Raw genomic sequence first — 13,423 nt, forward strand, 5'->3', positions numbered from 1 at the left:
CCTTCTGAGACAGCAGAGATGACCCTTCCTTAGAGACCAGCATCCGAAGTCCAACCTGAGCCCTGGTTGTGCTCCTGGGGTGACTTTCCCTTGCATCTCCCAGGGTTTGACTCAGCAGCACAGAGTTAGCAAAAGCATGGCAGCGCAGGCAGCCCCTGGCCCCAGCCTTCCTCACAGTCCTGCTGCTTCCCCAATTAGTGCTCATTTCATATTGCACATTTGGTTTGTGTCTTTATTGAATTTCATCTCACTGATTGCAAATTGCTGCTGAGGTTGTCGAGCTCATTTACAATTTCAGCTCTGCTACTTCTAAGTCCTATCCGCTTAATTCCCCAACAATTACTGCTGGGTTTCAGCACCAGACCCAGTCCTCAAAGCATCCCTAGCTGCACTGCACACTCTGCTGAGGATGACTTCCATTGTGCCACATCCACCTTCTCACCTGCCTTGTAGTTCACTCATGGGATTGTGCCAACAGTGTTCCTGAAGTCAACCTATAAGCATGTATTACATCTCCTTCCTCTGATCTACCAGGCCTGTTACTCTCAAGAACTGTATTAGATCAGTTTTATGTGATATGGCCTTATTAAAGCCTTACTAGACTGGCTGTTCCTTGATCTACCAGTGCTTACAAATAGTCCATTCAACGATTTGTCCCAGGACCTTTCTGGATAACATATTTAGGTTGCCTATCTCTCCTGCATTGTCATGCTCCTAAATACTGGGCAGAGTCTTTCCTCCAGTCCTCTGACACTTCCCTACTCTGCCATCCCATCTCAAATACCTGGTTAAGAACAGGGAGACTGTTTCAAACAGTCCCTTATGTGCCCCGGGCAAATCTCCCAAGGTTGTGCTATGTGAATGCATCCCAGCTGTGCTAGTCCCCCTGCTCTCTCTCTACAGTGACCCACAGCCCAGCCCCTGATGTCAGGCTGAAACTATGTCCTCATAGACTAGGTCCAAGCTCCATCCCTTCAGACACTGGCAGGGTCCTGGCTATGCCCAATGGTTGAGAGTCAGCGCTGGAGGCTGGGGCATGGGTGAAGGCAGGTAGTTGCACAAGCAAGGGCAGCACCGAGTCTGACAGGAGCAGCAGTCACTGCTCTCTGCCACCTGCAACCCTGTGGTAGGCCAGCAAAGCTGTTCATAAAGCAGGTATCAAACTGTCACAGTTTGGAGACTGGCATTTCACAGAATCACAGAATCATCTAGGTTGGAAAAGACCTTGAAGATCATCTAGTCCAACCATTAACCTCACATTGACAGTTCCCAACTCCACCATATCCCTCAGCGCTAAGTCGACCCGACTCTTAAACACCTCCAGGGATGGGGACTCATCCACCTCCCTGGGCAATCCATTCCAACGCCTAACTACCCGTTCTGTAAAGAAATGTTTCCTAATATCCAGTCTAAACCTTCCCTGGTGCAACTTGAGGCCATTCCCTCTTGTCCTATCACTTGTTACTTGGTTAAAGAGACTCATCCCCAGCTCTCTGCACCCTCCTTTCAGGTAGCTGTAGAGGGTGATGAGGTCTCCCCTCAGCCTCCTCTTTTCCAGACTAAACAACCCCAGTTCCCTCAGCCGCTCCTCGTACGACCTGTGCTCCAGACCCTGCACCAGCTTCGTTGCCCTTCTCTGGACACGCTCGAGTAATTCAATGTCCTTTTTGTAGTGAGGGGCCCAAAACTGAACACAGTCATCGAGGTGCGATTTCAAACAAACCAGCACCGATTTCAGTTCATTATAAAATGCCAAGCAGTAAACATCAAGGTTCAGGAGCTGCTGTCTCTGTACAGCAGGATGGGGCTGAGAGTTGGAGGGTCTCAGTGGCCCTAATGCCAATTGTTCTCATTTGCACATTGAAACCTAAGTGAGGGGCCATTCTTAGCAGTGGCCAATAACAAGGAGCAGAGAGACACCTTAGAAGCAGCTTTTTAAACTCTTACAGATACTCCTGATGGTCTTTGCCCCTGGTAGGTTTTTATGCAAAGTCTAACAGGTGAATCAACAAAATCTCTGGAGATGCTGCCCAAGTAATTTTTTTCACTCATATACATCCATGCAAGCAGAAAAAGGCAAACTTCGTTCTGTGTGGTTGAATGAACTAGTTAATCTCAGCAGGTGGGTTTCATCAAAATGCTGTATTTCATAACCTGAAAGAGCAATAGCTCTAATAATGAAAGCTGGCCTGCAACCATATGTTTAAGAAACAATTCCTGCAAAGCCACTGACAAAAGGGATTTGAATTTACCAGTTTGACTTTGCACTGAAACTAACTACTGTGCTGACAAAGTCACCTTACCTGCAACTCAGTAGCTAAGGGATGTGAGTGACCAGTAGTGTCCTGAGGTGCGTGATGCACATCTTGAGGCTTGGAGCCCACCAGAGCACCCTTTGATGGGATGGGAGCTGCAGCAGGATAGACCCTGCAGGGCAAACCAAATCTTCCAGGCTGGCTTATTCCCTAAAACATCTGCTAAGGGAGGGAAATGCCAGTGCGCAGAGAGGCAGGTGGCTGGGGGAGGCAAAGGGGGGACAGCCCAACTGGCACAAAGTGGAGGCAGCACTAATTCCAGGGACTCTGCCCATCTACTTCATTGAGCTTTGACATGCCACCAGACCTTGTTTTACAGCAGACATAAATCTGACCAGCAGTCCATATCAATCTTAAAGATTCAGCAGGGAATAAGAAAGAAACTTTCAGATTTTGTGGCAGAAGAAAATGAACAGTTTTACCAGAAAACAACTACTTAAGCTGTGAATGCAATTTCAAAACAATTTTAAGAAAGCTCCTGCCCACTTCAGCATACCCAGAGGTCCTTCGGGATGACAGCAAAGGAACCTGCACTCATTTATTGTTTCCACATCACCCGGCCACGGTGCAGAGAGCCAGGGGACGCCTCGTCCCCTCCCTGCAGAGCTAGCAGCAGCCCCATAAGGCATGGACAAACCTCATGGGCTACTGCAGAAGGGTATAAGGAAAGACTCGGATGCAACAGGAACACCTGTAGCCATGAGGTGTTCACAGTCCTTACTGCCCTGGGCAAAAGCATAGACTGATGCTGAGAGGTCTGCTGGCACCCCTGATTCATGCCCTACAAGGAGAGGCAGGATTAGGTCCAAAATACCCAGTGAAATATTTGCAAACCTGAAAGGTTTAACAGGCCTCTTATCTGCAAAATCATTCATGCTTTTAAAGACAGAGATTGACTTTTGCTGCCAGTCAGTGTTAAATGGGCAGCAACAGGCCAATGTAAAACAAGTGTTTCTCTCCTAGCTGTGAAAGGATGAGTATTAAGACAACAGGCATTTATTTAGCATCTTACCCTCTAAGTGAGATACAACAGGAACCTGGTCTTCAAGACTTCTCATACAAAAGAGTTGTTCAGTAAAATATGTTTATATAAGCAGGAAAGGTCACACTCACTTCCTGACCAGCACAATCCATTAGCTAATTTCCTGAAGGTTTGGGTCATTTCAAGTATTTCACATCCTGAAAGGTCAACAGCTGCCGTAATGGGGAAAAGCCCTGGAGCATATATTTGAGTGGCTTTCTCCTCAGAGAGCACACTTGGATGGCATTTGTCTTGAGGCTATCAATATTTGCTAAAGATGACTAAAACATCACCTTGCTCTTGCTGCATTAGTCATGAAGGACACAGACCACAAAAACATGAGAGCAAATGGACTTGTACTTAGTGCATGCTCCCAAGCCTGTTGTTGTAAAACCCCTGGGATCCTTCTTCCCACACAAGGATATTTCATAGCATCACAGGGTTAGAAAGTAATTGAGGTTGGAAGAGGCCCCCAGAAGTCTCTACTCCAACCTCCTGCCCAAAGCAGGGTCAGCTCTGAGGTCAGGTGCCGTTGCTCAGGGCTCTACCCAATCTGGTCTTGAAAAACCTCCATGGACAGAGATGGCACCACCTCTCTGGGCAAGCTGTCCCATTACTTGATCATCTTACAGTGAAAGTTTTTCCTTATATCCAGTCCAAGCCTCTCGTTTCAACTCATTTCAGCTGTTGTGTCTCATCGTCTCTTCATGCACTGCTGTGAAGAGCTTGGCACTAATTTTTTGTTGACCTCCTTGTAGGCACTAAGAGGCTGCTGCTGAGTTCCTTCTCCAGGTTGAAAAAGTCCAGCTTGACCATGTCATTACAGCCATAGCATGGGGCAGCTGTGGCCCGCAGTCTGAGATCCAGCCATCTGGGGACACTTGTGACACAGGTATCTGTTTTGTTTAACAGGGGTAACAATTCATCATGAATTCAGCACAAGACATCCACATGGCCAGAGTGAGCCAGAAGCAGAGGTTTGCAGCATTGTTCCTGTACAGCACAACCTGCCAACACCATTTCCTTATTTAAGGAAATTAAGTAAATGAAGCCCAAGAAGGAAATTTCAAGTATGATTCCCACTTTAATATGTTTCTTTTTTTTTTTTTTTTTCTGCCTTAAGTGTAAGTTTGAAATGGGCTTAAAGAAAACTCCTAAAGGCAAATCCTGCTGAATGCCACAGGGATTGAATTCCACCCCTCCCCATTTCACAGCCCTCTGTCCTTACAATAAGCTGACCAACATCCCCAGCTTTCCTGCACCCTAAGTGTAAGGGTCCAGATTTCCAAATACACCTCCACATTTCTTTTTATTTCCAAAGCAGGTCTCCCAGCTAGCTTTTTTCTTCATGTCAGGCTTTTACTATTTACAACCTAAACTAAACTAGGTGTTCTCTAACCTCATTTTATTTCAGTGCTAATCACATCAGTATTTGCACCCAGGTGCCAGCAGGAGATGGCCTGGAGGAACCACAGAGCTGTTGCCAGCCAACTGAGCTGCAGGACTCATGTTTAGAAATAACAGATCTCTCCACCTGTCTGCTTTAGGAACCACTGTGGAGTCTTCAAGGAATGTAAGTGTCATCTGAAATGCAATCACAGAGCAAAACTGCAGTGGACATAGCGCACTGATTGAAACCAAAGCTGAATGCTCTATAGCAACCACACTGAGCACATCCAGCAAAGACTAGCTTCCATAAAGGCAGCTGGCTGTCCAGTCCTTTTAAAATCAGGCCACTTATTTAGGCATCTAGTTATAGAATTGGGAGGTTTTTTTCCAGGCAGTGTTGGCACGGATGTGCATGTCTCAGTGATCATTTTATTTTATCTCAATTTTCATTGCAAATCATTTATGCTCATTCTGATATAAAATGGCCATCAGGCAGAGCAGGAGACTAAGGAAATTACCCAGAACATGATAAAGAGCAATAGTAGCAGTTAGTGTCCACTGCACCAGCAGCAGAATGCATACACTGATGTTATTTATGAAGAGGTGGTGCTCCCTGAAGCAGATGCCCAGCTGCCAACACACACATTTTATCATAAAGTCCCTGATATTTACAGCTTCTCTTAAATCTCCACCTCCTGGATTCACGTGGATTGAGAGATTTTTGGATTCTAAAATGCCTCAATTTCAAAGTCAGTCTTAGGAGTTAGGGGGCTGATACACACGCTGGACACATAGCATCAGTTCACATAAGGAAATGTGTTTTTCAAAATATGCCAGGTATCCCTTTAAGATTGCAATTAGAGCCTGGTTTTGAAATGACCTCCAGGCAACCTTCAATTTTTGAAGGTATAATTACGTGTGGATGAAAAGCTAGAGGCTATTTATGAACAGGAGGCCTTTAATGTTTTATTTTCTGGCTGCACATCATGTAGTTTTCTGTATCATCGAATCACAGAATATCCTGTTAATATCCTGTTAATGTAGATTTTTTCCCAGCATTAATGGAGACTGCCCTTTGCAAAGCACCAAGTTATTCCTGAGAATTGCGCTCTGCTACAAAGTGGAATATGTCCAGGAACAAAAAGGCTGTAAACCACTATTTATTCCACTTCCACTGCAGATCTAGAAGGTTCTGTTCAAAAGAGAAACTAAACCATTTCTCAGACACACCCTGCTGCAACCAGCATGGTTAGTGGCTAACACAAAGGCCCAGGATTTCTATCAGTATCTGTCCTGGCCAGCCTATTGCAATGGGAAGGCAACTCTTGCCTGGACCTTTCCTGCTAGGCAGCCCAAATCTGGGCTGGTCCTGGCTGATGGCCACTCTTCTCAGAGTTTGGGATTAAAGGCATAAAGCAGAATTAGATCCTACTAGATTAGGACCTAGTTAAGATTACTGAATTAGATCCAAGGTAGCATAGCCCAGGTGAGATGCTGTGGGTGCAGTGCTGTCAAGTCAGACAGCCTCCTATTTTATCCACAGCCTCATACAAACACCAGGCCCATGGATGCTGCAGCTAATGTGACTCTGCAACAACACAACTAGAGTCACCACACCAGTAGCAGGGGTGGGATGGAAAGACCCCATTGCACAAACTCTTCCCAAGTCCATAGGAGATTCTCTGCAGCAGGTAAAGTTCTGACAAAGAACCTGGCCCAAGTGAACAGCACAAAGCCTCCCTAGAGATGAGGTATCACTGCAGAAACTTGACTATATGAGTAAGAAATCCCAGTACACCCAGAGTTTGTCCTCCATCTGCTCACACTGCCCAGGGTGTATCACTGCCTGCAGACATCTCCATCCTCTTCCCCACAGTTAGGCACCAGGACACAGCTAGAGTACCCACTGTTCTCTGCCCTGCTCACACCAGCATTCAATTGAAGCTGTGAATGTTAGCAGGACCCTTGCCAGGTTTGAGGGTGCACACTTCACTTATGGAAGTCAAGTCAGGGGATGTGTAACACTGAATACATTCATTTCATTCATGCAGGTCCTTAACTTGGTATATGGGAGAATGGGGACAGACAGATCCGTAAACAAAGGGCCCAATCCTGACCCTGCTTGCAAGGGAAAAGCATCAACACTGCTTTCTGTAGGCTGTGGCACCCAAGCTTTCCAGGGAGATCAGGTGCCCCAGTGAAGACATTTCTATTGCTTAGCTTGGGAGAGACAAATTCACAGCCTGAGCCAGTGTATCAGTGAAATGAATTTTTTGCTATAACATAAAGGTTAAACTGCAATAATGTTGCCAAGGCATCAATTCAATGATAGAGATATATAAAGGCCATCTTTTTGCTAGAGTAATTTGGCCAAACTGCACAGACTTTCCAATTTATACCAGCAAAACACACAGCCCATAGTGACAGAGCAATGTGGTCTTACAGTAGAAAACCAGTGTTGATGGATAGCAACATGCCCTGGCTACTTGCCAGGCCTGAATTAACCATCTGAGCTACTACAATGGATGGCTATGGGCAAAAATATAACTGCCATTATCTCAATATTAGGACTGGTCTAAGTACTTCATTACCAAATAATTACTCTTAGAGATAGCCCACACAGTGGGAAAATGTTGATTTTGTTTAACTGGAACAAACTTCTATTGGCTGACCCTGGGCATATTATTATAATTTATTTTTTAATATCAATATAAGTATATAACCACTTTATTCTATTGCTTCTGTATACCTTAGAGGTTCAGAACCAATGCAGTTATGTCAGCTCATACTAGGGGTGCTCTGATCTGGAGTGTCATGTCTCCATCCACCAGGATGCACCGGTCGATAAGCTGATATCACATAGAGAATCACAGAATGTTTTGAGTTGGAAGGGACCTCAAAGATCATCGAGTTCCAACTCCCTGCCATGGGCAGGGACACCTTCCACTAGACCAGGTTGCTCAAAGCCCTGTCCAACCTGGCCTTGAACCCTTCGAGGGAGGGGGCAGCCACAGCTTCTCTGGGCAACCTGTGCCAGTGTCTCACCACCCTCACAGGGAAGAATTTCTTCCTTAGATCTAATCTAAATCTACCCTCTTTCAGTTTAAAGCCATTACCCTTCATCCTGTCACTACACCCCCTTATAAAGAGTACCTCACCAGAGGGACTTAAGTCCTTAGAGGGAGTTACGTGTTTTTCTCCTGGCATGTGCAAGGTGCACACCTGCACTGATGCAGTCAACAAGAGAGCAAGCAGGAAGCTGCATGGATTTGCAACACCTACCTTAATGCAGCAGGAGCAGCACTGAGAAGGAGTGAGCAATTCATGCCTAGGGATATGCATGCCAAGGGCAGGAAAGCATAGGAAAAAGCAAACTATTCCCTGAACCCTGCTTTCCTCTCTGTCCTCTGAGTGCCTCCATCCTTGAAGTAGGAGGAGCAAACTAGAGCTGCAGGGAGGTTTGTCTTACTTGTGCTAGAGCTTGGGGTGGCTTGGCCCCTAAAAAGGATCTGTCCTTAGAGGAGAGGGTCCACATGCATATCTGATCGGTTTGTCAAGGCTGCAGTGAGAGGTGCAGCTGACCCTTAGCATCTGCTAAAAGCCCTCTGATTTGTGATTTAACATCAGCTGTTTGCCTGATTGGGCTGCAGCTGAGAGATTTCTGGCACTGTTGCTTGAAGGGGTGTGGTATACCTTAGGGGGAGAAGGAGTAAGAAATGCTGCTGCCCAGGTTTCCTCATCTCTGATGCTTTATGACTTCTGAGTCCTCTGCAGTCAGACTGAGCAAAAAGGAATTAATTTTAGGGCCTCGAGCTACGCAATGACCCTGCCATCCTGAGGCAAGCAGCTCAGGCAAGCTGCAGCCAACTTAGCCTGTCACTGTGGTGGATTCCTGCTGGTGGGAGATCTGCAGTTCCCTGACATGCTTGGCCAGGATTGGGCTGACCCATCCCCATGCTCAACCCTAACCTTCCTTGATTTTCTCTCAGCTCAAATCAGAGCAGTGTTGCTCCCAGCCTCTCACCTTGCCATCGGTGGTGACTGCAGCAAAGACCGTGGAGGAGTAAGGGGACCATGCAACATCCCCTACAGCAGAATTCAGGTCATAAATAAACATCGGAGTCCTGTAAAAAAAGAACCAGGGAAAAGAACTCATTTAAACACATGCAGATTTGGAAGTGAAACGTTGAGCTATAAACACTTTGATGCTGCAGCCTGTGTTGTTCAAGGCCAGCTGCAGAAGTGGGAGATAAGGTATTTCTCTATGTCAGATACCAACCAGGGTCTGAGCCAAAGGCAAAGCAAAGCTGAGCATCAACCCAAATGGGTTGGGATTGGTTCTGCTACGATGAGAATAAAGGTAGCATGCTTCTTTCTTTCTGAAAGCATTTTGAAAGCTTCCCCCCAACACACCAGAGTCTCTCTGGTTAATAATCATATGGGAAAAAGTGATTTTCCCTCTCTGGACTTCTGACAACATTGAATATTAGAGCAGTATTGGCAACAGGAAATATTGGACTCTGATTTACAACAAAATCAATTTTCTTATTGAAACCAGACATTCCTCAACCACTAACCCTGAACTTCATTATGTATTTTTAAGTGTTCCAAATTTTTTTTTGCCTCTCTGTCTCTTAGGAGGTGTCTGACCCCTGAGGCCATAAGCCAGGCCCTGACAATTCTCTATAGCTTTGCTCCAGAAGAATAACGCTGCCACAGTAGGTCCTGCCTGAAGTGAGCCAAGTCCAAAGCGAAGCAGTCAGTCTCTATGCTGAGCTGCACTGCTTGGCAAGTTCCAGGGGCAGCTGATGCTAAATCTTATATGTCATACCTGGGGAGTACAAATCTGAGCCATCAGCCCCCAAAACAGAGATAAGAGAGCAATTAGCAATATCAACACCTAAGAGCAAAACTGAGACTGAGGTATGAGCAGAGTCGACACGTGCAGCTGACATGTCATGCTGGACCTCCCCACCCACGCCATGACCCAGCAAGACCTACTTGATGGTATGATCCCAAATCTTGACTGTCCAGTCAGAGCTGCAGGAAATGAAGACTTTCAAGTGGTAGGGATTCCAGCTGACTGAGTCCACGGCCATGTGATGGGCTTCAAACACATCCAGAAACTGGCTTGAATAGGATTTTGAACACTGCAATGGAAAGAGCTAGTCAGTAATCAGAGCTAGACCTTCTTCTGGAGCTCACATTCCTGCTGAAAGATGCCTCTGAATACTTGTATGGCCTCCTAGGCTCTTCTGGGCTGGCTGGGAAGAGGTGGCTGGTACCCAGAGGTACTACAGAAATGAAATAATTTAGCACATGCTGTTTCACCCCACTTGCAGGCAACACTGAGCTCTCCTCTGCAATACACAGAGGCAGGAATTGAAGTTGTCTGATTGGATTTACAGCCAGAGGCAGGCCCCAGAGCCCATTCTCCACTGCAGGAGATCCATCGCCTTCCTGCCAACCCCCGGCTCCTGCCGTGCCTCTGTAAAAGGCTCTCAGGAAAGGCAGGGGAAAGACAGCTCTTGTGTTGCTCAGGAGCACACAGCACCGTGTGCATTTGAAGTGTTGCAAATAAAACCAGTGGTAATGGTGCTCTCAGCACAAGAATAACCTATCAGACCCTTTGGCTCTAAGGATTTTGGGAACATGCCAAAAGTCCTTTCCCTGCCATCACCCTGCAGCAGCCTGCTCTAAGAGCCTGCCCCACCACATGACTCTGCAGATCTTTCTCTTGTGGCATTTGTGACTTCCCAGAGGGGAGTGAGAATCACACGAGGTTGGCCAGCAATCAGACGTGTCCCTGATGGGCAGGTGGGCCACCCTGTACCCCAGTCAACAGCAGCCTGTAAACTGGGCAAAATCTGCACATGCACATGAAGGTCAGGCCAGCAGCATAACAGCTGTGGGTGCTACTGAATGGCAAAATGTAGGACGTGTGCAAGAGCTGGAAAACATTTGGGAGCCTTGGAAAAGTCACTTTGTCTGTGAGGTCATTGAAGGGGGAAGAAATTACAATCTGATTGTCTGCACGAGCAGAATACAGAACTCAATCCAGATCCTGTCAGTTCTGTGTACACAGCACAGAAAAATGAGGTTACCCTCCCCAAACCTCCTCCCTTCTGGGAGGACTGGAGGCTTCCTTCATTAGCAACAAGGACCTCATCTCACAAGTAAAGTCCTCTTGATTGTGTTCTCACACACAGCTGTATCCACACAGCAGACTGGGGTTGGTTTTAGGATTTTCTGTTGATCTGCCTTGGTACTGTCACTACAAGGAATTTTCAGCACCTTTCATTACTCCCTAATGAATGCAGCAACACATCATCTGTCCAAGCAGCTGGATTGCTGAAGTGTTACATGACTTTAATTCTTGCAAACCGAAGCTCTAACTAATCATAAGGCTTAACTGTTTATTACATATGACAGTCACTGTCTGGGTATTGAGACATGTTTTCTTCCGATACCCTTCTGCACTGGTGCAGGTACTGGACTGAAGGTTCTAAACTATTCACACAGCAACAGCTCCTGCTTTCCTGGGAGGCTTGCTGTGGTAGGAAACAGAAACAAGAAAGTGGTTCATGTCCCACTGAGATTTACTGACAGTGTCTATAGCTTGTTAATAGTTTGGTGCATACTCTTCTCTGAGTTGCTGTCCCTGTGTGTAATTATGGGACTGAAATCACCTTTCATGGCATGTTTCATACTTTACTTCATAATTCTTAATGTTCAGCCACCAGGAAAATTGGTACTTGGCTTGTTTTGAAAGTCACTTTGCTGGAAACAGACAGAATGGGTCATGAGTAATTAACACAAGAGAGAAGCTGCTTTATCCATCTGTTCTTACAAGTATGGGGATTGAAGGTCTCTAATAACCGAGGACTTTGAAGAGTGAGATCCTAACCAGGTTTGTCTGCATCCAACAGAACTGTAATGCTCAGCACTCTGTTTTTAAAGTCTTGTTGGGGCTGAGCCCCTATCAGTGCAGCTCTCCAGGCACTGGTATGGGAGGCCCATCATGCTCTGGGATGTGCTGATCCACAGCACTGGCTTTACAGTCTGCAAGTCTGGCCCAGAGCTGAGGCCCAGGTCCTGACAGGAAAGGGATCTCCAGTTTTCCTATGAAACCAGCAGGAAAAAGGGTTCTGTAGGGCAGATACCTGGCTGTGTCCCTTGTGAAAAATGAACCCTGTGTGTCAGCTTTAGCCTAATGCCATACACTGTGCTCTGGAAGTGCCTGCTGGTCCCACACCGTGTTCACCCCTACCTTTGGTATCACCTCTGATGTGTGAGACAGGGCCATGTTCTTTCAAGATGCATTTTGAAGAAACAATACAAACTTGAGAAAAAGCTCAGAAAGAAGTATGACTTTAATGAATAAAAGAGTTTCTGAGCTAACTAGAACTGCTGGCAAAGTCTTCCCCTACTATTCACTTTAAAAACCCTACAGTTATCAGACACGTATCAGGATGAAAACAAAACCACTGGAAAATGTGATGCCTAACTCCTGACAAGACAGCTTTGAAGAGGATGAGTAGATTCAGGGACCAGGCATTTATGCAGCCTGTCTGATCTTCTGGAGCACTGTTCCAATTTGCTGAGAATGTTTTTCTCCTATTTTAATGGTGGTAGATGTGTGTGACTATTAAATGGTATTTTTATGATGAGACAGGAAAGCAAGAATGTGTCTATGGCAATACAGGAAACTAATTCAAAGATGACTGGTGGCAGGGCTGCAAAACATAGAGGAGGAATACTGGGAGGAACAGAGGACTCCAAGGACACAAAACTTATGAATAATCTTCATTAACAGCAGTGCAGTTTACACTAGATGTTAGCCTGACACAAAACTCCTACGCATCCATGAATCATAGAATCATAGAATACCAGGTTGGGAGGGACCTCAAGGATCATCTGGTCCAACCTTTCTGGCAAAAGCACAGTGGCCTAGCACTCAGTCCAGCTGAATCTTAAAAGTGTCCAATGTTGGGGAATCCACCATTTCCCTGGGGAGATTATTCCAGTCGCTGACCATTCTCATTGTGAAATATTTTCCTCTCGTAATCTCCCCAGGAGTAACTTGTACCCCTTACCCCTCACCTTTTCCATGTGACTCCTGGTAAAAAGGACGTCTCCACCTTCTTTGTAGCCACCCTTCAAATACTGGAACATGGCAATAAGGTCTCCCCTAAGCCTTCTCAAGGCTGAACAAATCCAACTCTCTCAGCCTTTCCTCATGCAGCAGGCTTCCCAGTCCCTTGATCATCTTGTGGCCCTTCTCTGGACCCTCTCCAGCCTCTCCACATCTTTTTTGTATAGCGGGGACCAAAACCGAACACAGTATTCCAGGTGTGGCCTGGCAAGCACTGAGTAGAGTGGGATAATGACTTTCTCTCTGCTGGTGATGTCCTTGCTGATGCAGCCCAGCATCCTGTGACTTTCTTTGTCGCTGCAGCACACTGTTCACTGATGTTGAGCTTGTTGTCCACCAGGTCCCTTTCCACAGAGCTGCTCCCCAGCCAGATAGATCCCAGCTTGTGCACTCCTGGATTATGTTTTCCCAGGTGCAAGCCCTTACACTTGTCCTTGCTGAACTTCCTAGGGTTCTTGTCAGCCCACTCTTCCAGCCTATCCAGGTCTTCCTGCAGGGTGGCTCTGCCTTCCGAAGTGTCCACTTCCCCACTCAGTTTGGTAT

The 13,423-nt window shown here is 46.3% G+C and overlaps 1 protein-coding gene across 1 annotated transcript in view; it reads right to left on the bottom strand.

The window, feature by feature from the left end:
- DNAI1 (dynein axonemal intermediate chain 1) overlaps positions 1-13,423 on the bottom strand; it is a 152,661-nt gene that overhangs the window by 38,640 nt on the left and 100,598 nt on the right. Inside the window, exons 22-23 of the mRNA XM_074813687.1 lie at positions 9,727-9,875; positions 8,750-8,849 (exon numbers count right to left, since the gene is read on the bottom strand). Coding sequence (XP_074669788.1) covers positions 8,750-8,849; positions 9,727-9,875 — 249 coding nt within the window. The remainder of the gene's footprint in view (positions 1-8,749; positions 8,850-9,726; positions 9,876-13,423) is intronic.

The sequence above is a fragment of the Strix aluco genome, chromosome Z, assembly GCF_031877795.1.
Source record: "Strix aluco isolate bStrAlu1 chromosome Z, bStrAlu1.hap1, whole genome shotgun sequence".
Lineage (NCBI taxonomy): Eukaryota > Metazoa > Chordata > Aves > Strigiformes > Strigidae > Strix > Strix aluco.